Source organism: Urocitellus parryii, chromosome 6 (genome assembly GCF_045843805.1).
Source record: "Urocitellus parryii isolate mUroPar1 chromosome 6, mUroPar1.hap1, whole genome shotgun sequence".
In the NCBI taxonomy this organism is placed as follows: Eukaryota; Metazoa; Chordata; class Mammalia; order Rodentia; family Sciuridae; genus Urocitellus; species Urocitellus parryii.
In genome coordinates this window covers 25,371,865-25,397,239 of record NC_135536.1, presented here as the reverse complement: position 1 = coordinate 25,397,239, position 25,375 = coordinate 25,371,865, and the positions used below count along the sequence as shown (strand labels likewise).

General features: G+C 40.7%; 1 protein-coding gene across 9 annotated transcripts in view; it reads left to right on the top strand.

The window, feature by feature from the left end:
* Nrxn3 (neurexin 3) overlaps positions 1 to 25,375 on the top strand; it is a 1,484,695-nt gene that overhangs the window by 38,829 nt on the left and 1,420,491 nt on the right. For 7 of the 9 annotated variants that reach the window (XM_077800321.1, XM_077800320.1, XM_077800323.1 and 4 more), the window contains exon 3: positions 10,791 to 10,820. In XM_077800321.1, the coding sequence (XP_077656447.1) occupies positions 10,791 to 10,820 (30 nt within the window). Of the gene's footprint in view, positions 1 to 10,790; positions 10,821 to 13,607; positions 13,620 to 25,375 lie in introns of all 9 variants that reach the window. The other 2 variants (XM_077800325.1, XM_026401104.2) reach the window with 1 other exon arrangement.

Below are 25,375 nucleotides of genomic sequence, written 5' to 3'. Positions count from 1 at the left end.
CTATGCAGGCTGCCATGTGTGATTGGGTTGGAAGGGTCCCTTGGTTGGCTAACAGTGCTCATTTTCAGCCAATTGCCAGGCTAGGTCCTGAGAAGTTCCCCTTGGCTCCCATGGTCATATTTCATGACTAATTGTGAGTAAGGAGCTATTGGCCATCCTGCCCCCAGCTCTGGTTATCTCAGAAAGCAGATCACTGATTCTTGGTGCTTCTTTGCTGGAACCTTTTAAAATGCCCTCCTTTGGCTCTCTTAGAGAGGCAAACCCACTAGGGGGTTGGATATGGTCACCTTTCATTTCCCAGTTCTGGAGGGAAAGGCCAGAATTAGAGCTGAACAAATCATTAGCAATTTCTAGTCAAGGCAACGATACCAATAATACTACCCCTCCAAGGGCACCAACTATGTGGGGAGTTTATTTGTTGGTTCAATGAGGGGCATTGGTGGCATTTAGTAACATGGGGCAATGAATGCTAAACAACCTATGATATATGAGACAGCCTCATTCAAAAATTTATGCTGCTTAAATTGCCATTGATGAAATCACTGGGAAACTATTCTAGATCAATTCCTTCTTTGCAGAGAGGGAAAATTAGGCAATATTGGACTTCCATATAACCCAGCTAAGTCAATATTTTTTAGTGTGTGTGTGAGTGTGTGTGTGTGTGTGTGTGTGTGTGTGAGACAGAGAGAGAGAGAGAGAGAGAGAGAGAGAGAGAGAGAGAGAGAGAGAGAGAGAGAGAGAGAGAGAGAACGCACAGCGAGCATTGGAGCATTGGAGAACATCCCAATCAGTAGTCTGGCCTAGGGAGGCTGGTAAGTTCGTAAGTTAGAAGTTAATCTAGTCAGTTTGCTGGGTTAGGCCTCAGGATGGGTGTGGAGATGGAATGCAGCCAAGAGCCCAGGACCGTGGCTTCCCTGAGAAGCAATTTTGCTGATGGCCTGGGAAGGGAGGCATCTGAGGGCAGGGGACTACTACTGTTGCCAGCTTATTAAAGAAATGGTGTTGGCCAGAGTTGACGAGTGGGCAGAGATGGTCCCTAAATAGACCAGTGTCATAAACAATGACCACAAGAACATACTTTTGAGCCTTTCCTGTGTACCGTGAACTATGCCAAGTGCTTTCCATGGGTGGCTGCTTGATGTCACAGTGATCCTGAGGGCATATTTTATAGATGAGGGGGCAGATATTTTATAGGAAAGAGGCCCAGAAAAGTCCACTTGCCCCATATCTCACAGAAGTAGAGCTGGGATTTGAGTCCAGATTTTGGATTACTGAGAGCAGAGGTTTGCAAACTCTAATAAGCACTAAAATCACCTGGCGAGCTAATAAAGGCGATCCAGGCTCATTAAAGAAAGTAGTTCTCTCAGGTGATTCTGATATGACCACACTTGAGAACTGCTGTTTGAAAGACAATGATCTGAAGGTGAAGAGAAATAAGATTTCATACTCAACCACTATTTTATACCACCAAAGACTTTCATGGAAAGAGTGTGGTTGAAGGGAGGAAGGGACCAATGTGGCCCTTCTAGAAGTTTCTCAATGGCATCTAGGTCTCAGGGCCTATAGAGACATTATAGCCAGCTGTGAATTTTCCCCATTGCCCTCTATGTGCTTCCACGGGCTTTTGAGGGGCAGGGAGTGTCTTAGTCTGAGAACAGAGACTTATCTGTGCCCATCTCCCTATTGCCTGCCATATTTTATGTGCTCACAAACTTCCATTACCATCACCATTTTAGGGTTGAAAGAGACCAAATAGGTTGTTGTGTTTGTCAGCTTTCCATTGTTGTGATGAAATACCTGAGATAAACAACTTTATTAAAAGGAGGAAAGATCAATTTGGCTCATAGTTTCAGTTCATGATCACGTGGCACCATTGTCACTGGGCCTGTGGAGAGGTAGAACGTCATGGCAGGGAGTGCATGGTGAGCAAAGCTGCTGACCTCTTAGTAGCCAGGAGGCAAAAGAGAAAGAGAAAGGAGACAATTTATACCTTCAAGGGCACGCACCCAGTGACCTACTTTCTCAACTTGTTTCCATCACTTCTCAATAGCACATTGAGCTATGAATCCATCAATGGCTTAATCCATGGATGACGTCAGAGCACTCACGATCCAAACACCTCCCAAGGGCCTCAGCTCTGAACACTGCTACACTGGGCACCAAGCCTTCAACACTTGAGCTTTTGGGGAACTTCATGTCCAAACATAGCCATTGTCAAGGCTCATTATGCACCTAACTTTTGAGTTGAACCCCTTCTGCAATGAGCAACTCATCGTTTTAGCTTTTACATTCCATTTGGACAGCACTAAATGTTTGAGAGTTCTTTCTTATCCTGAGTCATTATAGCTTTCACCACCTGTATAGCTTTCAGTCCTTGGAGAGACACAGAATAGATCTAATTACACTCCCAGTATTTGAAGATAAGCCTTTTGTCTTTAAGAATCTTCTCTTTTTTTTTTTCTAAAGGCTAAAACATTTCCAGTTTCTATGGGCATTTTCATCAAAGGGTTTTAAGTTCTTTCATTTGGGTCATTGTTTTCTAAAATATGACATCCCCCCACCTCCTTTCCAAAGATGTCCACACCACATATAGTGAGTGATATGGGCACAATTGGGATAGATCCATTATAGGATGATTACATTGCTTCTTTTTTCTAGAGTCTATATCTGTTAATGGCAGCACTAAACACCTTAACTTTTTTTAAAAAGTTACTATAGTATTAAATTGTACCTAAAGTCAGTGAAAATCCTTCCTATTTTTGTGGGCACTACTGCTAAGCCATTTCTTTTTCCTTCCTACATTTGTGCAATTGGTTTATTTGACTTAGGCTTGGGACCTTTCTTTGATTTTGTTAAATAGCACACCATGAACTCTTTGGGTATAGTTTTTTTTACTCAGCACATCAATTGTTCCTTTCGGGTTTATGTTACTCACAAATGAAGAATGATTTTGGAGAAATCCATGACAGTAGGAAAGCAAGGACTTTCTCCCCTTTGGGACAAGTCTTTTCTAAAAGTCTTTAGTGCTGATCCTTTAGCCTGTAGAGTGACAGACATGACTTCCTTCATCTCTCCGCCATCTGTGGATTCATTCATGAGGGACTTTTGTCACTCTTTATACCAAGAGATGAAATGCACTGGGAGTGTGCTGTGGGGGTTCTGTCCTCTTCTCTGAGGTTAGGCCGTACAGAAGCTGTTGGTGACTCATGGTGTAATTGGTGGCAGCACTTTCTGTTCAGTCAGTCCTGCCACAATGCTGTAAGAACAAATTTGGTTTAGAGGCCAACTTTGAGAGCAAGTTGGTACAGTTATACCCTATCAAGGGTTAGATTGTGTGGATTAGACATGGTGGCATCATGGAAGGGCAAAACCCAATGGGACTTCATTGGCCCCTATCTTAGAGAATTAGCAGCAGTAACTCTTCTGTTTTGTTTCTCTGGAAACCAGTATCACCATCATCAGTTCAGCTATTTAGCTCATGTTCATTACTGTGTCAAACTTATGGAAAATCCAAAATCATATATGTAAATAGTTGGTCTTCTTGAGTGTTAGCTCATGATTGCTGATAGGTGATCGGCTTGGTTATGGCGGTGGTAGGCTATGATGGTGATAAGCTTACCATTCTGACCATGGGTAGTGTTCTCAGCATATTGCTTAGAACCATTTAAATTGCTGGTTTTATAGTTTAGAACCAGTCAAATATTAGTACTTTCATGTAATCCAATTTATTGCTTGGCCTCTTTGGATCCATAGAGGCAAAAGATCTTAATGTTGAAAGGGATTATTGTTAGCTATGTCCTAAATCCCACTTGGACTCTCTTTTGTGGTATTTCTGGCAGGTGAAACTTCCCTTATCTTTCTATCCTCTGAATGTGTTTGCCTATTTATCTTGCATGCAGGGTTTTTTTTGGTCGGGGGTGGGTACTGGGGGGTTGAATTCAGCAGCACTTGACCACTGAGCTGTATCCCCAGCCCTATTTTGTATTTTATTTTGAGACAGGGTCTCACTGAGCTGCGTAGCACCTAACTTTTGCTGAGGCTGGCTTTGAACTCATGATCCTCCTCCCTCAGCCTCTTGAGCCCCCTGGGATTACAGGCATGCTCCAGGGCGCCCAGCTGTATTTGCAGTTTTTAAAATGCTTGAGGGCAGTGCTCATATCCTTACCTAGCTCTCTCAACTGGGCTGAACATAGAAGTTCCTTCAGTCGTTCTGTATTTGACATGCTTTTGGACTCCTTATAATCCTGGCTGTCTTTCTTAGGAAACACCCCACCTGGTTAAGCTACTCCTCATATATTGTACCATACTCTGAATCAAAACACTTAATATAACAAGAGGTAGGACTATTGAAATTTTGTGTGTTGGGTATGGGTATGGGGGATGGTGCTTGAGTACCAGAATGTTAATTTTTTTTCCTTAAAATTAAATTCCACATCTTTCCTGTTCCTATCCTTTTGGACTGCTGTCCCAGTAGCTCAAAAATTGGCTACTCCTTTAAACTTTAGATCATCACAACATCCAGAGAGCATGCTATTCATGTCCCTAGCTGAGTCATTGATCAAATTACAGAACAGGCCTCAGCTCTGCTGTAAGGTGCAAATGAACCCCTGCTAGAAAAGGAAACTAAAGTTCACAATGAAGGTCAAGGAATTGCCCAGGGAAGGGCCAGTCTGAGGTCCCTTTCCCTTTAAATATTCTGCACCCTGTGCCCTTTCTCCTGCTCATGGTGGCAGACTTTAGCCCATATGACTCTTTCTTCTTCTGTCAAAAAAGTCCCTGTGCTATGCTCCTTTCTTTGAGGAGAGACCTTTAGTTTGGCTGTCCTGATGATCTGTCCCACATGATGATATCAGTGGCTGAGGAGCAGTGTGTCTCATGTCCAGATTTGCATTTTAAAGAGAGAAGTGGCTTAATCTCTCCACGAAATAACCTGGGAAAGGAAGAATTTTATGTTTCAGTAGAAATACACATTAAGCTCCTTCTCTCTTTAAAATGCAAATCTGACCCTGAGATTCTTATTTCTCTCTTTTTCAAATTCCCGATCCCTACCTAGCTGCTTCTCTCTGGCGGCCCCTCTCCCTGCTCTTCACCATCTCCTTAGTTTTTCTGGAAAAACATCAGGTGAATGTTTTCCCTTACCTTCTGATTTTATGTAATTACTCTTTAAAAAGTTCTTGTGGTTTCCTAAGAATTCAACATTGGCACTTGCAGCAATTAGTGACATTTAATGTCTCTGCTTTGGTATGGAAAAAAAAAAAAGAGATTATATATGTGGATTTTTCACTGGGATAAAAGTTACCCTGAAAGTGAATGAAATAAAAGTCTTGGCAGAGATAACTCATTTTTCTGAATTTTTTTTTCTTCCTTCCCTGAAATACTTTCTCCGGTTACCCTGCCAGGGTGAACGAAGGAAGGAAAGACTGAAAACCCTCAGAGGTGGGTGGAATACCACAGGTTTGAGGAGAGACAGTATTAGCTAAAATGACGGAGGCCTTGGGCTTCTGGCCCGGTTTCTGAACACTGAGTCGTCTTCTAGCCTGCATCAGTAAATGCTTTCCATTCTCCGTATTAGTCATTCTCATGACAGGCTTCATGATGGCCACAGCTGCTTACAAATGACTTTGCTTTCATAGCCATTTCCATTTTCCCAAGCTGCAAAAGCAGCTATCTCCATGGGGATTTTCCTGAAGGGTGTAACATAGTTTAGAGGGCCATACATATATTTCGCATATATTTTACATATGATTTGCAGTCTGTTCTAAGGCAATTTTGACTTTGCGTGTCTTATCTTTTTCTCCTCTTGTTCCTGTGTGTACTCTGGGAATCTGTGTACCATGAAAGATGGAATATAGCCGTAGAAAGGGAGGAGGAAAGGTTTCAGAATCAGACCCTTGTTGGGATCCAGAATGGTCCCTAGATGCAGCAAGGATGGTACTTTATGAAGGTGTGACATCAGATAGAATTCTTTTTTTTAATTGGGTACTGGGGATTGAACTCAGGGGCACTCCACCACTGAGCCACATTCCCAGCACTATTTTGTATTTTCTTTAGAGACAGGGTCTTACTGAGTTGCTTAGTGCCTCGCTTTTGCTGAGGCTGGTTTTGAACTCAGGATCCTCCTGCCTTAGCCTTCCAAGCTGCTGTGATTACAGGCATCTGAGCTCAGCTTCTGTTTCCTACCTACTCTTAGGTGAACTTCTATGGATCTGACTTTTGAGTCATACTTGAGGATCTGTTGAAATCCAGAGCTTCTGACAAAATTGTTTTAGAATTGTTTTTGGTTCCATCAGCCCCGAGTCCAGCCCAACCCTTATCTTTTGGCAGCCCTGAAATATCAGTCTCAGAATAAATGCAAACTTCAAACCAGGTAGGTGATAGTCCTAGGGTTGGCAGTGTGGCCTGGGGAGCCACTGCTGATGTGCATGCATTTTGACTCTCTGCTTCTGAGGTTGACAAGATGGTCTATCTTCATTTTAATTCCTTCCTTGTCAAACACACACACAACACATCCAGCAGAGATCCTCCTTTCTTTCTTGCTAATTATGTCCTACTCAGTTTTAAAGATACTTTGAACATTATTTTCAGTAATGTTATGTTGCAAAGTCATAGAGTTTAATTTTCTTTTTAAAATAAAAAGTATTTTTTTATATATTTCAATGTTGAGTATATGTGGAAAAAAGATGAACTTCTACTAATCTCAGTAACCCCGCCTCCATCCCAGCTTACAACTCAGCTGCAGATCCTTTCCTCAAAGGGTCTTTCTTTCACATTTTACCCTGAGGGTGCTGACTCTCTTCCACGAAGGGGTTATACTAAGTCCTTATGTTCATCCTGAGTTCCTCGCTTTCCATAGTCCTACAGTGTTAAATTCATACTGGGCATTTTTGCTTGAGTGATCCTTCTCTCTCTTCAGCTCATCATGCCTGAAACAGAACCCACTCTGTCCTCACTCCTAATCCACCTCCTATCCCACCTCACCCACCTTCCTATTTCTGACTTTGCTTCCTGCTCTCTCCCATCCATCCCTCCCCTGATGTATCTCATCCATCATCAAAGCCAGCGAATCCTCTTTCCCCTTTTCTTTCCTGCTGCCATGATACTCATTTGGGTCCTTTGTCCATGACTGATCTTTCTGCCTTCATCTCTTTCCATCTAATCCATCCTATCCATATTATTACAAAAGCAATCTTCCTGGACATTAGTTTTCCTGGGTCCTGCTTTTGCCCATGAACCCTCAGTTTCTTCCAACAGCTGCAAGATCAAGTCCATCTTACTTAACCTTGAAACCCTGGGCCTCCATACTCTGATCCCTAGGACAATCTTTCACTCCTTCCTTATATGAGCTATTTATACATATTCATTCCTTTTTCTGTATAGCATGTGTTTGTTGCTTTATCATTGATAGCACTTCCATGTGCTTAGTACCACCCTAGTTATTTCTGAAAAGGTAAACAGGAAAGCTCTTACAAATGTGCTTCGTGGTCTTGGAAACTGGTGGTGCTATCTGGACTGTTCACCAACTCTCTAAATCTTAAAGCATCTTCCAAGGCCTATTTTCTGAGCACCCAGCATGCCCCTGTTAATCCTTCTCTTCCAAATTGTCTGGTTCCTTGATTCTTAGCAATTCCCTATTCATTTCTCACTCAACCACCAAGTATACACAGAACACCTACTGTGTGTCAGGCACCATAATCATTTTGCCTCACATATTAGTACACTTTCAGAACATAAGATTTACATAATTTATTTCCTCCTCAAAACAATGTATGAAGTAGACAATATTATCCATATTTTATAAATAGGAAAAAATCTAAGCCCAGAAAAGTTTAGGAACTTTCCTAGGGTTACAAGCTAGAAAGTAGCAGAGATGAAATTCAAATCTATTTCAGGAGTCCTTACTGTTAATCCCTGTGCTTCACATGAAGTGCTGGTATATGTCGTGTGTGTGTGTGTGTGTGTGTGTGTGTGTAACCCTAAACACACATACCTCTTCCCAGCTGGAATTTGAACTCCTAGAAGTTACAGATGCTGTATTATACCTACTTGCATTCCCACCATCCCAATCCAGCCTTGCATGTAGAAGGCACTTGAACTGCTTGCTTGATTGGTTGTTGGTTTTTCCATTTACTATTGAGAAGCCTGAGGTTTTTTAGCACCAACTGGGGATGTTTTGAAAGATCAGGTGGAGACAGAATTTCAGAATAGACCTGAATACTCTGGAATTCTTGGTTTCCAGTTCTTAACTCTGCAAGCCATGAGGATAGGGTTACACAAGAAAAGAGATTGATGTAAAAGCTCTTGAAAGTGAAATAAAATTCCCTTCACAAAAAGCAAAATAAAACTCAAATCATGTTATACTTACACAGGCCACCCCCTCCCCCACCCGGCTTCCTGTCACACTTATCTCCTGTCCATTTGCTTTATTGCCTGCAAAACCAGAGTTTTGGCATTTAGGTGCTCAAGTTTGCTTTCCTGGTTTAATATTTCTATTTAAGGCTTTTACAAGTTGAAGAAGATGAACATTTTACTTGAGTGGCAATACTGCAAGCACATATTTAGTTTAATAAAACCTGATAAGTACATATTCGAATTTAAAAAACACAGGTGGTAGGTTATTTGCATTTTAAAAGGATTCTTCCCTTCACAAAAGGATCCACTGCAGGGTTCCATTAAATATCCAATTCCTCTTAGTGAATTTATCATACAATTTAATTTACCAAAATTTGATTTATATGCCATTCCCAAGAGGTAGCTCTCAAGTTTCAGGGACCTTGGGAACCACTTGGGCAACTTATATACAATTCAGTTCTGGCCCCTACCCATCCCCAAGATTCGAGTTCATTATGTCTGGGGTAGAGTCCAGCATCTTTTTTTTTTCCAAGCATTTCACAGGTCACTAGTGAAATATACAGAAGTTGAAACCCAACTGGAGAAGTTTCCCCAGGGTCCGAGGACCCCTTACTATCAAGTGTCTTGCTTATCCTACATTTTGGAAAATTTGTAAAAATATTTGTTTGGGTCAAGTAGACTCTTCAGCTCTTTTTATTTGTTTGAGTCAAGTAGACTCTTCAGCTCTTTTCTACTTACTGTCCTGTAGTTGCCACGTATCTTTAATCTCAGCTAGAAAATGGTGGCTTTTTAATCCAACAACAACAACAACAAACCCCAATTTTACTCTTAGGAATTTTTTTGGATCTTTCCTTTTCCCATTTCTTAAAGCTGACAAGGCTCTTATGAATGGTCACCTACTAAATTCGTACATTCCCCTTTCCAGATACCACACCTGCCTGCCCTCATCCCTTCCCTCTGTGCTCTTGATAGGGATGCTGAAGGCTGTGACTCTGTGCAGAAATATCAGGCACTGTAGTTATTTCTGTGAAGGTTTCCTGTCCTCTCTCTTTTCTATCTTACTACCCACTCACCCCCCAAAAAATTAAACTTATTTTTTTTTAACAAAACAAATCATTACAATGACTTGCCTTGGCATGGTTCTGTTCTTCCATAAGTACTGATTCCAGTCCTACAGCAATGAAGGCCAGAACTGTGCATTTACAATATGATTGTGGTTTAATGAAATTTGTTTAAAAAAATAGACTCCATGACATTTGGGGCACATGTATCTATGTATTTAATATATCTCTGATCTTTTAAAAGTCAGTTGTTTGACCTATATTTTGCCTCTGATTACTTTTGTAAATCTCTAGTAATCTCCAAAAACATTTAGAGATTTTCATACTTCAGAGTTTTTTTTTTTTCTTTCCTCCTTTATTAATCCCCTATATCCCTGAATTTTGCTGCAAGTAAAGGTTCTCTGGGGTGATCTGGATTTGGTGAAACATCTCCAGTAATAATAAAAGCAATACAAGAGCAGATGACTGGCAGAGTAGGTTAATGGTGGGGAATCTTTAAAAAAAAAATCATCAGAGCTTATGCTTCTCTTGAAGGAAGGGGTTCTTAATAACCTTGTTTACCTTTGCATAAGAATGTGGCCAGAGATTCTGTTTTTTGTTTATTTAGACTTTTTGAACATTTTTTTTAACCTATTCATTGGTGAACTGGGTCTTCCTGATAAGTGTGTAGAACTTTCTAGGAAAACAAACAAACAAACAAACAAAAAGTGGAGGAAAAGTAGAGGACAGGGTATGGAGCAAAGTCGGGAAATGATCAGAGAAGGTAGTATTAGGCGAAATGGTAATACCGAGCATCGGTTTTAGGTTGTCTGGGCATCTCTTGCAAGCAGGTACATATCTGGCATGTTCAATAGGATTAAATTTATGCAGAAAACAACATTATATTATAAAAAGAGTTGATGGTAATCTTTGGATAGTAGGAATTCAAATGCTTGTTTTTTTCCTCTTTATTTGTCTGAATTTCTCCAAGTTTCTACAGTGACCATGTATTACTATTCCAAGTAATTTGAAAGAAAGGAAGAAACCTACTTTACCTGGGGTTGTGAGTTGCCTTCCCAGGGACCTGATTTTACTATATTTATCATAAATCCTATGTATTGCATAGAACAATGGCAAAAGGAAAGTCGGCCTTATTAGGCCCATTACAGTTTGACAACGTAAAGACTGTCTTGGGGAGGGTAAGAGCCAGCCTTCTGCCCTGAAGCAGGAAGGCTGGGGTGCTGGTTTGTTGCATGCTCCGAGTGTGTTCATGTACCTTACCACACCTCTTGCCACCCAAGAATTACGATGGCATTGCATTTGGGATTTTAACTTTGTCTTCTTTCTTTTTTCCTTCCCTTTCCCCACCTCCTCTCTCTCCCCACCTTCTACTTCCTCCAGGCCTCTCCCACCTCATGATGAGTGAACAAGGTAGGTGCTCTGTGCCTGTGATCCTGCAGCTGCCTGCACTGCTTGCCTTTGTGCCTCTGGCTGGTCACTCAGAGCCTCCTCCTTGCTGGCAGGCCTAGCTGCCTGTCCCTCCTGCTGTGGACCAGGCTGGCAGTGGGGCCACCCTGCTGTGTGTGAGGGGCACCTTTCCTGATGCATCATGGTGCCCCACCCCCACTCTCCCCTGGTTTCTCCATTCTCCACTGCCATTTGTCATCCTGGGCGCTGGCCCTGCTGGGCTGCCTCCAAGAGGCAAGCATGAAACAAGGCATGACCGTCGATAATGGGGGTGAACGGAGCTAATTTCAGAGCAACCAGGCGGTTAACTTCCTCCTGCTCCTCCTCGGGCCCGGCTGGGCCCCAGGTTGGGGGAGAGGAGCTGGGCTTCTCCCTGAGTTTCACTCTGGGTAAAGGCTTGCTTTTGTCTTGCCCTCCATTCCATTGCCCATCTTAATGCCATTCTTCCCTGGTCAAAGGAAGCCCTTGAGGGTTTGACTGTTTTCAGTTTGATATAAAAGCAAAAATCACTGAAAGAACATGCTAATGTCCTCATGGCAGAATTCTAACTCATTATACACCCTGAAGAAAACTGCATATAAAGATCTGTAAATTCAGCATCTGTAACCTAAAATATTCAAATATGCAGGGAATGAACTGTGCAGGAAATTCAGCTCAGCTAAGCATGGGGTGGGCTGTGAATGAAGCGTTTTTCTCCTAAATAAAAATTTTCCACATTATCAGCCCAAGTCAGGATTTGAGAACTGATCCTACTTAAAATTGTCTTTTCTTTCATTGTTCGATTGCTACTATTGGGCTTCCTCCGAGTATTGGGGTGATTACAAGATTGGTCTACCTGCCTTGCCCTGTCACCAAAAGACTGCACTTTAGTTTTTATTGTCTGTTCCCCCCCCCAAAAAAAAATACACATGCTTCTCTTGGAGAACTAAAGAAAAGAAGGATGGGTACTTCCAAACATCCCTGCTTTTCTTGGTCTTTTGAGGGGGGAAGGGCAGCCCTGGTGGCACTTCCCTTCCCCTGGTCCCTTCCATTGGCTCCATCAGAATATTTTCCCATAAAGGGAAGTATGATCAGATCAAGGAACCACCCAGGGTTACAAGAAGACGGTTTGTGGTGTTCAGGTAGCTGTGGAGGTGGGCAGGTGAAAGGCATCCTGAATTACGGCAGATTAAGGAGGAAGCCCACTTTTCTAATATAAGTATATCCTCTAGACCTGACGTCCATGATGTGATCTCCAGAAATTGCAATGAACAGATGGATTGGTAGAGAGCCAATATCAAAGAGAGGGGTCAGATGAGTCCCCCAGTTTTAGCCTTGGCTCTGGAAGAGGCTGGGATGCAGCCTGTCTTTAATTGTTGTGAGAGTGAGGAATGCAGGTTCAAATGGCAAGTAGCTATGAAGTGGGTGTGAGGGCATGTTCTCCCTGTCCACCTAGTGTCTGGGTATTGGTGAGTATCACACACTTCTCTAAGAGGAGAAAGGAACTGAGTTCTACGAATTGCTGAAATTGGATGGCCCAACTTTGGTGACTAGTAATACCCCAAAGAGCAGGCCCTCAGAGTCCTGATGATAGTGGCTCCCTTTGTGTTGTCTAGTCTTATGCTTCTGGCTGCCCTTCAGTTCTCCCAGCTTGTACAGTGGCTTGGAGTATCAAGTGCATCAGATGGCTGATGTCATGGAGCAAAGTATGGCAGATGGGATGGGCCAATGGGGACTTCCTTGATCTTGATTTAGCTCTTTTCAGACACACTGATGCAGCACAGGAAGGCTAAATCCCAATATTGGCATGAAAAGTTTTTAGAGAGCCATTTTTTATACCTTATCTTGTACTCCAACGCATATTAGTAGAGCATTCAAATGTAACCATGCTCCAGGGGAAGAAATGAGTTACCTTCTAGAAAAAAAGGGAAAGAAATGATTTCAAACACGAATGTGATAAATGCCTCTTTAGAGATGTTTTCAAGAAAGGATGCAGAATTCTTCTGGGTGACTGGTGCCACTAAGATGTTAAGTTGCCACTTGCAGCGTAATCTGTTTTTTAATAGGATCCTTTGACTGCACTCTTCTTCCTCTCCTTTCCCATTCCCCAACTCCTTGTCCATTCTCACCCTCTGATAATGACCCTAATGCTAACCCTCTTCTTTCTACTGATACTCCTTACCTTCTCTGTTTTCTTTCCCATGAAAGTGGCTTCTGTCTGGCTCCCACTGGATCTCCAGAATTTGTTTTTGATGTCTTTGAATATGTGTGTGAATATTTACGTATGCTATATGTGCATCACCTGTACATGTATGTTATACTCTTGGTTCTCATGACCATATTAATGCTGGGAAAATATAAGAGAACCTCGCTTCTCTGAGATGTTCCCTAATCATCATTAAATCCGTTAAGTGTGTGCAGTTTCACATACATGTAGCTGTGCAGTGCTCTTGCATGCAGACTGTCATGTTCCTGAGGATGGGACTAAGAAGAAATGAATGGGATGAAGCTTACGTACAATGGAAGCAGCCTTGCTGTCAATGTTTACTGCTTGTTTGAGCTTCCCATTGTGCGTTAGTTTTGTGCTGCCTTCTGGGGATGTTGCCATGCTACTGCCTTTGCTGTCTGTGGTAGATCTGTTATGTGTGTTGTGTGTCTGTGTGGGTCTGCCATGTGCTGATGTGACTTTCCTTTCTTTTACTCTCTCTCGCCGTCTCTGTGGTGGACACCCTGCTTCTTCTCTTAACTGGACCTTCTACTTCATTTCTGTAGGTAGAAGTAAAGGTAGAGGTCACTTTATTTTTTATCATTACAACGATCAATCTGCCTTCTGAATTATTCCTGTATACAAGGGGAATTTTCGATTCTGATGAATACAGTCCAGATTAGAATCTAGTGCTTTTAACAAAAACTTTTTTTTAAAAAGCCAATGCTGCCATTTACCTTTGATGCACTTGGTATTCAGTGCTTGGGGGTGATTGAGTTAGCTTGTTTCCCTCTAAATCCAGGATGAACCTTATGTATGATGTCAAATTGGTTCTAGCAGGAATGGGGGGGGCGCAGTTCTGGAAATGTTCATGCAGTGTGGAGGGCATTCTAAGATCCCCTCTGAGGAGTAAAGCATATTGAGGGAACAGGGGAGGTGTGAATTGGTGAGCTATTGTTGCCATTATTTAGGAATAACCAAATTGGGGGCTAACAATGGTGAAGGAAGGATGATCGATGAGAAAGAAGAGAGGGCTGGCAAATTGCCTGAATTTTTATTTAGGGTGGAATTTGGGGATTACTTGTTTATTGCTCTATTTTTCCTCTGGTGTTGTATTCCCTGTATTATGTGGGAGTTAGAATTTTTTTTGATGGCCGGCTAAGGAGGATGGGACTGGGGTGTGTGGAAGAATCTAGGAATATAAATGCATTACATTGGAAGGAGGAAGGAGAATTTTAATATACAAAGTCAGCCTTTGCCAGGTGGGCAGGGAAAGGGAGAAACCCTGAGCCGGTGGGCTTGCTGTAGAGCTCTGACATGCTGTTCAGTGCATCACACCTTTGGGTAGCACAGCTCACTCATCCATTCCTAACTAGAGCTGTCAGAGATTTGAGCCCAGAGAACCTGGCTCGCCAGCTCAAATTGGATTAGCTGTTTGGGAGTGAAGGGAGAGGTTAATTGATAAATTATAAATATGTATCTGCATCCAGCCATCCCTCTTCCTCCCTAACTCTCCAGCCCCTATCTTGGTGAAGCTGTGTGCAGCTGCTTCCTTCAAAAATTGGCAAATAGCAAGATAGGAGATGTGAAGTCTGGCATGAGAGTGTGGCTGAGAGAAGGGGCTGACATTCTTGAAAATGCTGATTTGAGGGCTCGATGTGTACACTGGCCATCTCTCATTTGAGTTTTGTGCTTTTCCAGATTTGATTAAAAAAAAAAAAAAGTTCTGTATAGCTTCCTTGGAAGCAGTTCAGTCTTTTCTATGTTGGGTCTGGCTGATTGCCTGTTCCTTTTAAGCTAAGCCCAAGTATGGTTCATTCCCAGAAATCTGTCTTGAGGCACCCTTACCCCATTGCTAAGTGGGTGGGAAAGGGGAAGAGGGAGAGTAATAGAGATTAGAGGGGTCTGGCTGGACCTCCCTCTCTCTACTGGTATGGCTCACTCTAAGGCTGCCAATGATCTAATAGGACAAGCCACCAGTCTGCCCAGGGCTCAGCCTCTCTGAAACACGTGGCATTGGTCACTTGAACCATTTGCAGTTGGCTTCTACAGTACATTAGAGTTTCTCTTTACCCCCAATCCTCTATAATAAGTGTTTTTAGGTTTTCCATAGATTTTATTTTTTGTCTCTGGATCTTTGCTGTTACCATGCCTGGTAGTTGCTATCACATGGAGTGCTCCTGTGCATCAGCTACTGTGTTATGGGTTTTATGTTCCTTATCACACTTAATATTCTTAGCTCTTCTAGGAGGTGAGTGTTGGCATTATTCGTTTTTTATGAACAAGGATAACAAGGCCCAAGAGTTAAGTCACTTAAATCAGGTGGCTACTAAGAGAGAATCCAACCTGGAATCTGAGCCCCTAACCACATCTCTACACTGCATCTCTTGGATCCACGGGTAATGTTCATGTACCTGCCTCCTTGCTATCTCCTGGTAACCAATCCATCTTAACTTCCAGCCTGCCACCTTGCATTTGCTATAACACATGTTCATATAGTGTCACCTAGTGCTGTCACCTCTATGTCCAAAGTCAACCTTTGTATCATTTGTCCACAAACCAGCTTCCTTGTGTGATGTCCCTATTTTTGTTATTGGAGCCCCATTCTCTTTATCACCCAGGCTGGAAACCTGGGAATTACTTTCTGTGTTCTTTCCTGACACTTCCTAGTCCAAGGCTATCAGTTGAGAGCTTGTTGAAATTCTCCTCTGGCTTGTCTTTTACATCTCTACTGTTGACACCTTAGTTAAGTTCTTGGTCATCACCTGATGGATTGTTGCCCTATCCTGCTAGTCTCCCTGCTGCTCTTTGCTTCCAATTCGTCCTGTAACTGGGAACTGTGTGAACTCTGATGTCCACCCAACAGGGTGCAGGTTTAACCATCTCCTTACTGGACTTTCCTTGTGTTGTGGCTTTTCTTGTTCATTTTCTCCTCTAGGTCAGCCTCTCCTCCCCTTTATTTCCGTCCATTGGAATCATACATAAAATTCATTTATTGCTTGATGCTGTACTTGAATGTTACATGCAGAATTCAGCCCTTCCACCATGTAGCTAATATCTTATATTAAAGTGATTTGGGAATTGAACTATCCCTCTCTACTGGGCTGCAGGTATGTTGAAGACAAACATATTTATTTGTTAATGTCCAGATGTGTCTATCCTTCTGTGTTGCATGTGGAAGGGGACTCAAAATCTCTAATCCTTCTTATCCCGCTGTCAGTCTATCTTCCTAAAAGTGAAATAAAAGTAAAATTAAAATTAAATCGGATCATGTAACTCATCTGCTCAAAAGTTACTGGTGATTTCTCTTTGTGTAATTGTTAAGGTGCCTTCTCTGCGTTATGTTTCCAATGCCATTACCTACTCCCTACTATCATTCTTGCCAGTGCACCAGTCTCCTGAAGCCCTCAACTCCCCCCTGCATGGAGCTCCATTGTTGTCTGTTTTGGAATTTTGCTCAAAGTCTACTCTTGTTTAAATATTCTTGAACTTTCTTCTCCCTGGAGGTTCAAGTCTCCTGGCTCTTCTAGACTTTGGACTTTTGCTTTCAAGGACCTACACCAAATTTGCCTTGTACCAGGTGTGCTCATGTGTTTCAGTCATAATTCCTCCCACCCCAAAGAAGGAAGGCTATGTCTTATCCGTCAATGTAACCTGTACTGCATGGGCTCAGTATTTGGTTGAAAGTTATACTTGATGAATGCTCAAAGAATTGAATAATGTTTAGCTAAACTAAATAATTGGTTTTAGATATGCAGGAGGTAGATAAGTGGATAGGATTTGATATTTTTGACAGTGATGATGTTAATGGGGTTCCTCTACTCATTAACCTGTCTCTCTCCTGACTGTCCTCAATATCTCCACTGACTGATCCAAGAGTCCCAAGGTCATGGAGGGAGATTGTTGTCCAGTTCCTTGCTCACAAGGGCCATCTTCTGGTCTTGTGGGTACAAGTGTCAGAGGTAAATAGTTATAGATTACACCAGAATGAAAGGTGAAAGGTCTTGGATTTCTTCTTAGGAGCCTGTCAAAGAAAAGAATAAATACACTTCAGATTTTGCTATTTAAAAGCTGAGTGATGAAATAGAACAGAGAAGAAAGGGTTGTGAAGTTTACAAAACTGAGCAGGATGTTTAACCTGCCTTTCAGGATGCCATTGAGCAGCATGGGGCCAAAATATAGTGTGACTTGACACAGAAACGGCTGCACAGAGGACTTCTTTAGCAGCACTGGTCAGCTCTTGGACTTGATTTTTGACAGCCTCTGTTTAAGGTCGAGAATGTCCTCTTTTTTTTGTCCTCTTTCCTCATTTTCTTGTCCATTTGGGGATTGTACATTTCTGGGTTAGGTGAGCAAACATTTTTTTTTTTTAAACTAAACTTGGAGCAGGAGTTGCAGACCTAAATATCCACAGGGACCCAATAGGTTCACAAAGGAATATATCTAGGGGCAAAAGAAATCATAGGGTGAGGGAAACAATAAGTGCTGGTAGGGACTGTGGCAAACCAGAGCACAAAAATCCTGTTGAAGCCTGCAGCCTCTACTCTGTTCTAGCTGATCTCTGCCATGCAAGAATGCAGTCCCAGTGTCACCAAAGCCTCAAGCAAGACAAGCCCAAAATGTGTTTCATATGAAGGTTTGCTCTTGGCACTGTTCGCTTTTTGTATGTGGGAGCATACACACAGGTGTGTGTGGTGCATACCAAGTGAGTTGGCCCAGGAGCCACAAGTTTTTGACCTTTGGCTTGAGTAGAAAGGTGGAGTGAACTGTTTCTCCCAGATTTCTTACTGGCTGTCAATCAAGGCAGGAAGTCACTGGCAGTGTGCTTAATGTTCTCTTGGCCCACAGCATCAGTCAGGGTACAGGAATCCTTCCTCCCCATGGTGACACTGCCAAAGAGCTTGATTCATGTATCAGGTGAAGCTGGTTTTGGTGAGTAGCATGCACATGTAGCAGAAGGGATGGGCCATGCTGAGAAAGACTGGAAAAGAGATAACTGACCTCTTCAAGTGCTGCCAACAACTGGCCATAGGGGATAGGGGGCGCCTAATTCTTTTTCCTTTACAGATCACTTTGATTACTGAACTAGATAGTTGATCCTACAATCTAATCCAATCCATTAGGATTTAAAGGGCCCTTTGGATTTACGTGTGTGTTTCCTATGTGGATATGATCACTGGCCTTCTAATGCTGAACCCATCAACACTGGCCAAACTGGGAAGCGATGATCAAGCTACATGAACTGGAACATGATTTCACGTAGATTGTATTTTGTTGGTAATAACGTTAAGGAAGCTGATTTGAGGAGTTGAGTCCCTCTTGTCACTTCTAGGACTTGAGAGCCCTGCAACTAACTTACTGCCTGATAGCCAACTATTTATGCAAATTATTAAATGCATTGCCAGCTACTAATTATGAAAATAAACTCATCTGTGCTCTATAAATATCTAATTATAATAAAATAGGAGCAATATTACATTTCCATCTCGTCTCATCTGTTTCTCACCCACCACTGATTTGTCCTCTTGACAAGGAATAAAATCACTTTGTTTTTTTGAAGAAGCCTGTTTTCCATGTTTTCCCCCCACTTCTTTTAATGTTTTGAAAGTCTTTGGGGAAAATAGATTTATTTTAAATATAAAAAAGCAAATTGCCTAATTTGAGCAACTCTCTGATTTTGGCAGTGATGTCTTTAAAATGGTGCTTAAAACTATGAAAAGTTGTTTTTCTTCTTTTGAAGTAGAAAATTTCATTGGACACTGAAGACTTTTTTTGCACAGTTGTTCTTTGGAACATTTAAAAACTATAAATGTGAACAGTAGATTTATTAATAAAAATCTATAAGGTATCAATGGAATGTTTTCATTAAATTTCAGTTGACAGTTGCATAAAAGAATTTCACAGATTTCTCAGCAACATGTCTGTTTCTTCCACTTCAATTAACAATTTGGATCTATTGATTACTGACTGATTTTATGTCTGTGTATATGTATCAAAAAGCACTTTTTCCTCCAAGGTATGAAGAGTAATCTACTTTATATAGATCTTTGCTTATTGAATCAAGTTGTTTAATCCTAAGGGATACATAATTTTTAACTGTCAGTCTATGTGCACACACATGCAAACTTGACTTTGATAGAACCTGTAGGTAAAGGATGTTGTGAATCAAATTATATTATCTTTATGATGCATTTCATTTATAAAGATCTAAAAGAGTTGCCTGGTGAAAAATATTTTATAAGAGAACAAGCACAGGGCATTTTCTTCTGTGCTTAGGCTGCTGTGGTCTGATTCTCAGGTATGCAGGGTGGTGTCTGTGTATCTGGATATAGGTGCAGTTTCTCCAAATATATATTAATAGGTTTGTGCTGGCATATTATATTATATTTGCATATGTAGCTTCCATTTGTAGGTATAATGAAAATAATAGATTCCAGGGTGCTATAGATCTGAATTTAGCAGTCTTTGCTTTAGCTTTAGAAAAGCAATGTTTATTTAGCATTTTGCAAATATTGATGGAGACTCAACAAGCTACTAGGTACTGAATACCCAGGGCCCCTCTGACATTTTGCAAGGACAGTCAATGGAAATTTGAAAACTACTTTCGCACAACCACCTCTTCTAGAGCAAAAAGGCTTGAATACATTCTGTTTTCAATTTATTACAGTTTCCAATGTATTTTTAATTTTTATTTTAAAGGGAAACTGTTAGGTGTTAAGCTGTTAGGCAGTTAAATCACCCACCCTTTAGAATCAGAAAAGAGAATATGCCTTGTGTGAACAGGTAGGGATTTTTCATTTGTTCCTTATCTTTCCTGGGGGAGCAGTATATGTGATGTAAAGTATACTTAAAAGGGCATGTTCTTAAGCATACAGCTCAGAGGTCTTAAACCTATTTATACCCATGTAAATATTGTCCAGGCTGAGATGCAGAATGTGTGCACCACTCCATGAGTTTCTGTTGTGCCACTTTCTGCCCTTCAGTTTTATTGTGTATGTTTCTTCTCTCTCTGCAAAACTGTGTGAATTACTGTAACAGTCAATAGGCAGGCACTAGCTTGCTTTCATTTTCATTAAGAAGGATTAACCTTGTGAGAAACTGAGGCATTGTGGTCTTCTCTGTGTGTAAACAGAGGCACAAATGTTGTCCTCTTTTGAGGGAGTTCTGCTGTTTTTATGAAGCTCAGGTTTCCTTCTTCACAAAGAGACTATCTCATTGATATCATTGGGGTTTTCTCCCCCCCGCCCCAACCAAGGCACTTAGTATTGAGTAGAACAGCAGAGGTGGAAAGACCAGATGCTTTGTAAAAAATCAGACTAATAACACTTTCTGATGGACGTCTGATTTGAAAAGTGCCGCATCTTTCATTAAAATTTACATGTAAAGTAAGGGCAGGCGCGGTGACATGAAAGCTAATGTAACTTGCACATCTTGACATAATAACAATCACAAGAAACTGGAGATCCCAGATGGCAGCTTGGCCTTTGCCATCCTTTTAATAAGCTACTAACTGCTAATTATTTCAGTCTTTTGGGCAAGTTAATTTACTGTTGACTCTTAAAGAGATACTGCTCTTTTTCCTCCCCTACCTACACAAAACAGAGCCCTTCCACCTGGAGCTTTGAAAAGTGCTTCTGTGCAGGTTGGATGCCTTCCAGCCGATTATAACAACAATGGCAAGTACTGGAGTGAAAATGTTGCTTAATAAAAATATTTCCTTGTGTTTTTTTGAATATAGATTTTTTTTAAAAAAAATCATTTGACTAAAGGATCTGTTGTGTGTACAAGTGTGTGTGTAAGAGTAATAGATTGAGCGACCAACACAGACAGAAAATCTGAAATTTGGAGCCTATTTAAGAGTGAAAGAACAGCTGCCTTTTAAATGGTTGCTAATTCTGACAATTAATGCTGTTTTGTGAGTGTGTGATTTTCTGTGATAGCAGTTAGAGGGGATGATGGTGTGTAATAGCTCATTTCCTAAGCTTTATGGTAATGAAGCAGAAGCAAAGACCACAGAACTGAAAGAGAACCCAGTCCCCCATAATCTGGAGTCCTTTTAAATGCAAAGCTTGCAAAGCATGCTTTTTTCCTGTACTTTGACTTCCTTGGGATGATTTGATGTTTTAGCACAGGCAAGGATTATTAAATGAATGATGTGCAAGTGGGTTTGGATGCATCAGGAGTGAATGTTTGGAAAAGAACCTTGTTTGCAACGAGCTGTCTGACAATCAAAATATTTACTTAAAGATAAGCTAATGACTATGCCTTGCAAATGCCTGCAGATCCATTATTGAAATGAGAGTCAGTACTTTAGCTTGATACTATCCAAAAATAAATCTCAAGCCTCAAATACTATTGCATGTGTGTGTGTGTGTGTGTGTGTTACGCTTCTCCCCAAACACAATAAAATTTGTAGCAAACAATAAACAATTGAAGAACATTTTTCAACCCATTTTCTTGAAATATTTAGACTGAACTTGTTATTCCAATCAGTTGTGCCTTATTGTTAAAAATTGCTAAATGGCTTAAAATACACACCGAGAACCATAGTATCTTATTATTGCAAATGTGAACATGATAATACGAGTCTTGTAGTTGAATGTCATACCTATAATAAGTCATGTGTTATATAATTGGTGGGGGGGCTGTGGAAGTCAATCCAATAGTAGCCATTTGTTTATTAAGCCTTAACTTATTGAACCTAATTATTTCCTTATTAACTGGATTAGTGTTAAATATTATATTTCTTTAAAACTACTTCATCATCTGATTTCAAAACAGCCCCATGAAAAAATATAGGTACAAGTGAATTTGGGGAATTGATGTCATCTCTCAGGACCTGTCATTATATAGTGCATTCAGTCAGATTGCCATCTTCTGAAAGGATTTTGAAAAATGCAAATGTTTCAAGAACAAAATACATACTGGGAAAATTAAGTTCTGAAGACATAGGTTTAAACACATTTAAGCAGGTTTCTGACTGTGGGGCTTCTCAGGGCCTTTGTTATGATAATGCAAGCTATGAATCTCCAAGAAGGAAAATGTACCTTTCAAAGCTACCCAAATTTATTTGACATGAAATCATTTTCAGTAATTTTTATTTTGGACAAGAATAGCTAGGATTAAAACTAGTGTTCAGTTGAAAAACTTTGGATAATTCTAAAGTCCCTTCTAAATCTAATATTAAGCCTTAATGCTACTAGAATTTGAAGGAAACTTTTAGATAGACTTCCCTCAAGAATGCTTTCAACTATATTTGCTGTTTTGATTGGGAATAGTTTTTTTTCTTTCTTTCTTTTTTTTGGATGAGTTGGTTTCACTGGGGGAAATGACTGCTTTCTGATAAAATGCATAACACAGATGTTAAAACAACTGCAGTTTTAGACACTAGTCTTGTAAAACACTTCCAGTTGTATTACCTAAGTACTTAAATGGATATCCATAGAGTGTGTGTAAACAATGCTTGTGATAATGGCCTGCTTAACTCTAGGAAGGGTTGATGTCAGCATGAAATGAGAGAATGACTAGGAACTTTGTATAGTGTTAGTTGCTTTGAAATTTGGAGCAGTTGATAGTCGTCATGTTTATTTCTCCACTGTTTCTCTAAGGTCGTTTATCCTATAGTTCTGAGAATTTGGCTATGGATGGCTTTTTTTTTTCCAGACAGTGAACATGTAGGTGAAAAAAACTGCTTTCTGCTAAGAATTACTCATCTTTGTTTAGAAATCACTTGTGGGCTCTGTTGGTTCACAGTTGAGGACTTCGTCCTATTTTGGGGCTGTCTTCACTGTGAAGTGGCTGCCATTGATTCACCTGTATTAGATCATTTGCCTGGGGCTGTTTATCTGGCCATGGAGGTGTAGTGTTCTGATACCCGTATGCAGTCCGTCCCCTGTGTCCCCACGTGACCAGTAACAGGCTTTTGCAAATGCTTTTGCCAAGGTTGTGATGGGTAAGGGTGAGTTTCTGAGATATAAACTAATCTGTGTAGCAACTGAACCTGGAACACCAGATAATGAGGTGTGAATAAGTCTATGGAGTAAAAAGAGCACTTAGATGTGGTGAACTAGTCCAGGGTGCTGGGGAAGAATATATGGAGGAGTAGAGCACCAATGTTAGTGTTTGACATTTACAAGCTATGTAACCTTGTTAAGCTGCATTATTCTAATGAAACAATGAGAACAATAATATTACCCACTTCACAGAACTGCCTGGAGGGTCTGTTAAACCAAATATATAAAAGGCTTATCTTTGAGCTTGGCTGTAACATAAATAAGCATTAGTTTAGTAGTCAAACGTTAACAAACATTAATCATCATTATAAATTTATCTTGTCAATTTCCACATCACTAATTAGGTCTAGAAACTTGGAGCATATTATTCAATCTTTTTTAACTGACCCTGTCTTTAGTTGTGAAAGGCCTACCTGGTGGATTTGTTGTGGGTAACAGTTGATACAATAGAGATTAAGGTGTCACACATATTAAAATAGCACTGTACAGTGTTAAAGAATTAGTCCATGAGTATATTAGCTCCACAAAATCAGAGGCAGGGTCTGGTTTTATTCTTCATGGTATGTCCATTTTGTCTGACAGTACGTGCTTTACCATAGACAGTACCCAGTAAATAATTGAATTGGGCAGTAGGAATCACTGAGCTAGTAATGTCAGCACAGAATTCAGGACCATGGACAGCCCCAGTCTTACCATGGCCCCCTATTCTGCTTTCAATTTCAGCACCATGGTCAGCCCATTCTTACAGTGACACTTCCGCCATTATGCTTTCAATAGGAGATTTGTGGACATCTCTATGGCAAGAGATTACCATTGGGGCCCTCTTCCTTTAGAGCTCTCCCCACAAAACAAAACAACAAAACACCACCACCACCACCACCACAACCACCACAACAAAAAATTCCAAAACAAAACAAAACCAACCCCCTGATAAAACCTGTTTCTTCTTGGGTCTTTGATAGATGTGTTTGCTCTTTTTGTACACAGAAAGAGCTGTGTGATTCCCTTACATGCTTGATGGAGCTCTATGAGCCATGGAGAAGACAAAAACATTTGGCTAACAGTTACTTTAAAAAAATGCTGATTTGCTTCCTCAGATCTTAGAAGCATATAATTTCAGAGCTCAATGGGAACTTAGAATTCCTTTAGTCCATCCCACTGTAATTTTGTGGATGATAAAACATATGCTGAGAGGGCATGAGTGACATGTTTGTCACACTGATAATTTGTAACACTGTTGGTATTTGGACCAGACTTCTGACTCCTACTCAACATGTTTTCTTTCCTCTCCCACCAAATGGCCACTGAGTCTTGATCATCTTCACTGTGGAGTGGCATTTGTTAAAGATCACACATCGACTGCAGAGACCATTATTAATAGTGCCTCCTAAGAAAAATTCTGGAAAAATCAGTACATGGACTTTCTCAATGAGGTTGTCTCTCAAATTTCTTGACTGCCTGAGAACTAGTCCAACTCCACCTTTCAAATTTGAAACTACTCTGAGTTTCTAGGATTTCATGATGCTCTGTATTTATTTATTTATTAAATTACTTATTCTAATTTGTTATATATGATAGCAGAATGCAATTCATTTCATATTACACATATAGAGCACACTTTTTCAAGTCATGGCTTATACAAAAAGTATTTTCACACCATTTGTGTCTTCATACATGTACTTAGGGTTATGATGTCTAACTCATTCCACTGTCTTTCCTACCCCCATTCCCTGTCCCTTTCTCTCCCTCCCCTTTGTCCTATCTAAATTTCTTCCATTCCTCCCATGTTCCCCTCCCATTGCCATTATGAGTCAGCAACTTCATATCAAAGAAAACATTTGGCCTTTATTTTTTTTGCGATTGGCTTACTTTACTTAGCATTGTATTCTCCAACTCCACCCCTTGCCTACAAATGCCATGATTTTATTCTCTTTTAATGCTAAGTAATATTCCATTGTATATATATATATATATATATATACCAAAGTTTCTCTACCCAGTCATCTACTGAAGGGCATCTGGGTTAGTTCCACAATTTAGCTATTGTGAATTATGCTGCTATAAACATCGATGTGGCTCTGTCCCTGTAGCATGCTGTTTTTAAGTCCTTTGGGTAAAAACTAAGGAGTGGGATAGCTGGGTCAAATGGTAGTTCCATTTCAAGTTTTCCAAGGAATCTCCATACTGCTTTCCAGATTGGCTGCAGCAATTTGCAGTCCCACCATCAATGTATGAGTATGCTTTTTCCCCCACGTCCTTGCCAACACTTATTATTGTTTGTATTCTTGAAAGCTGCCATTCTGACTGAAGTGAGATGAAGT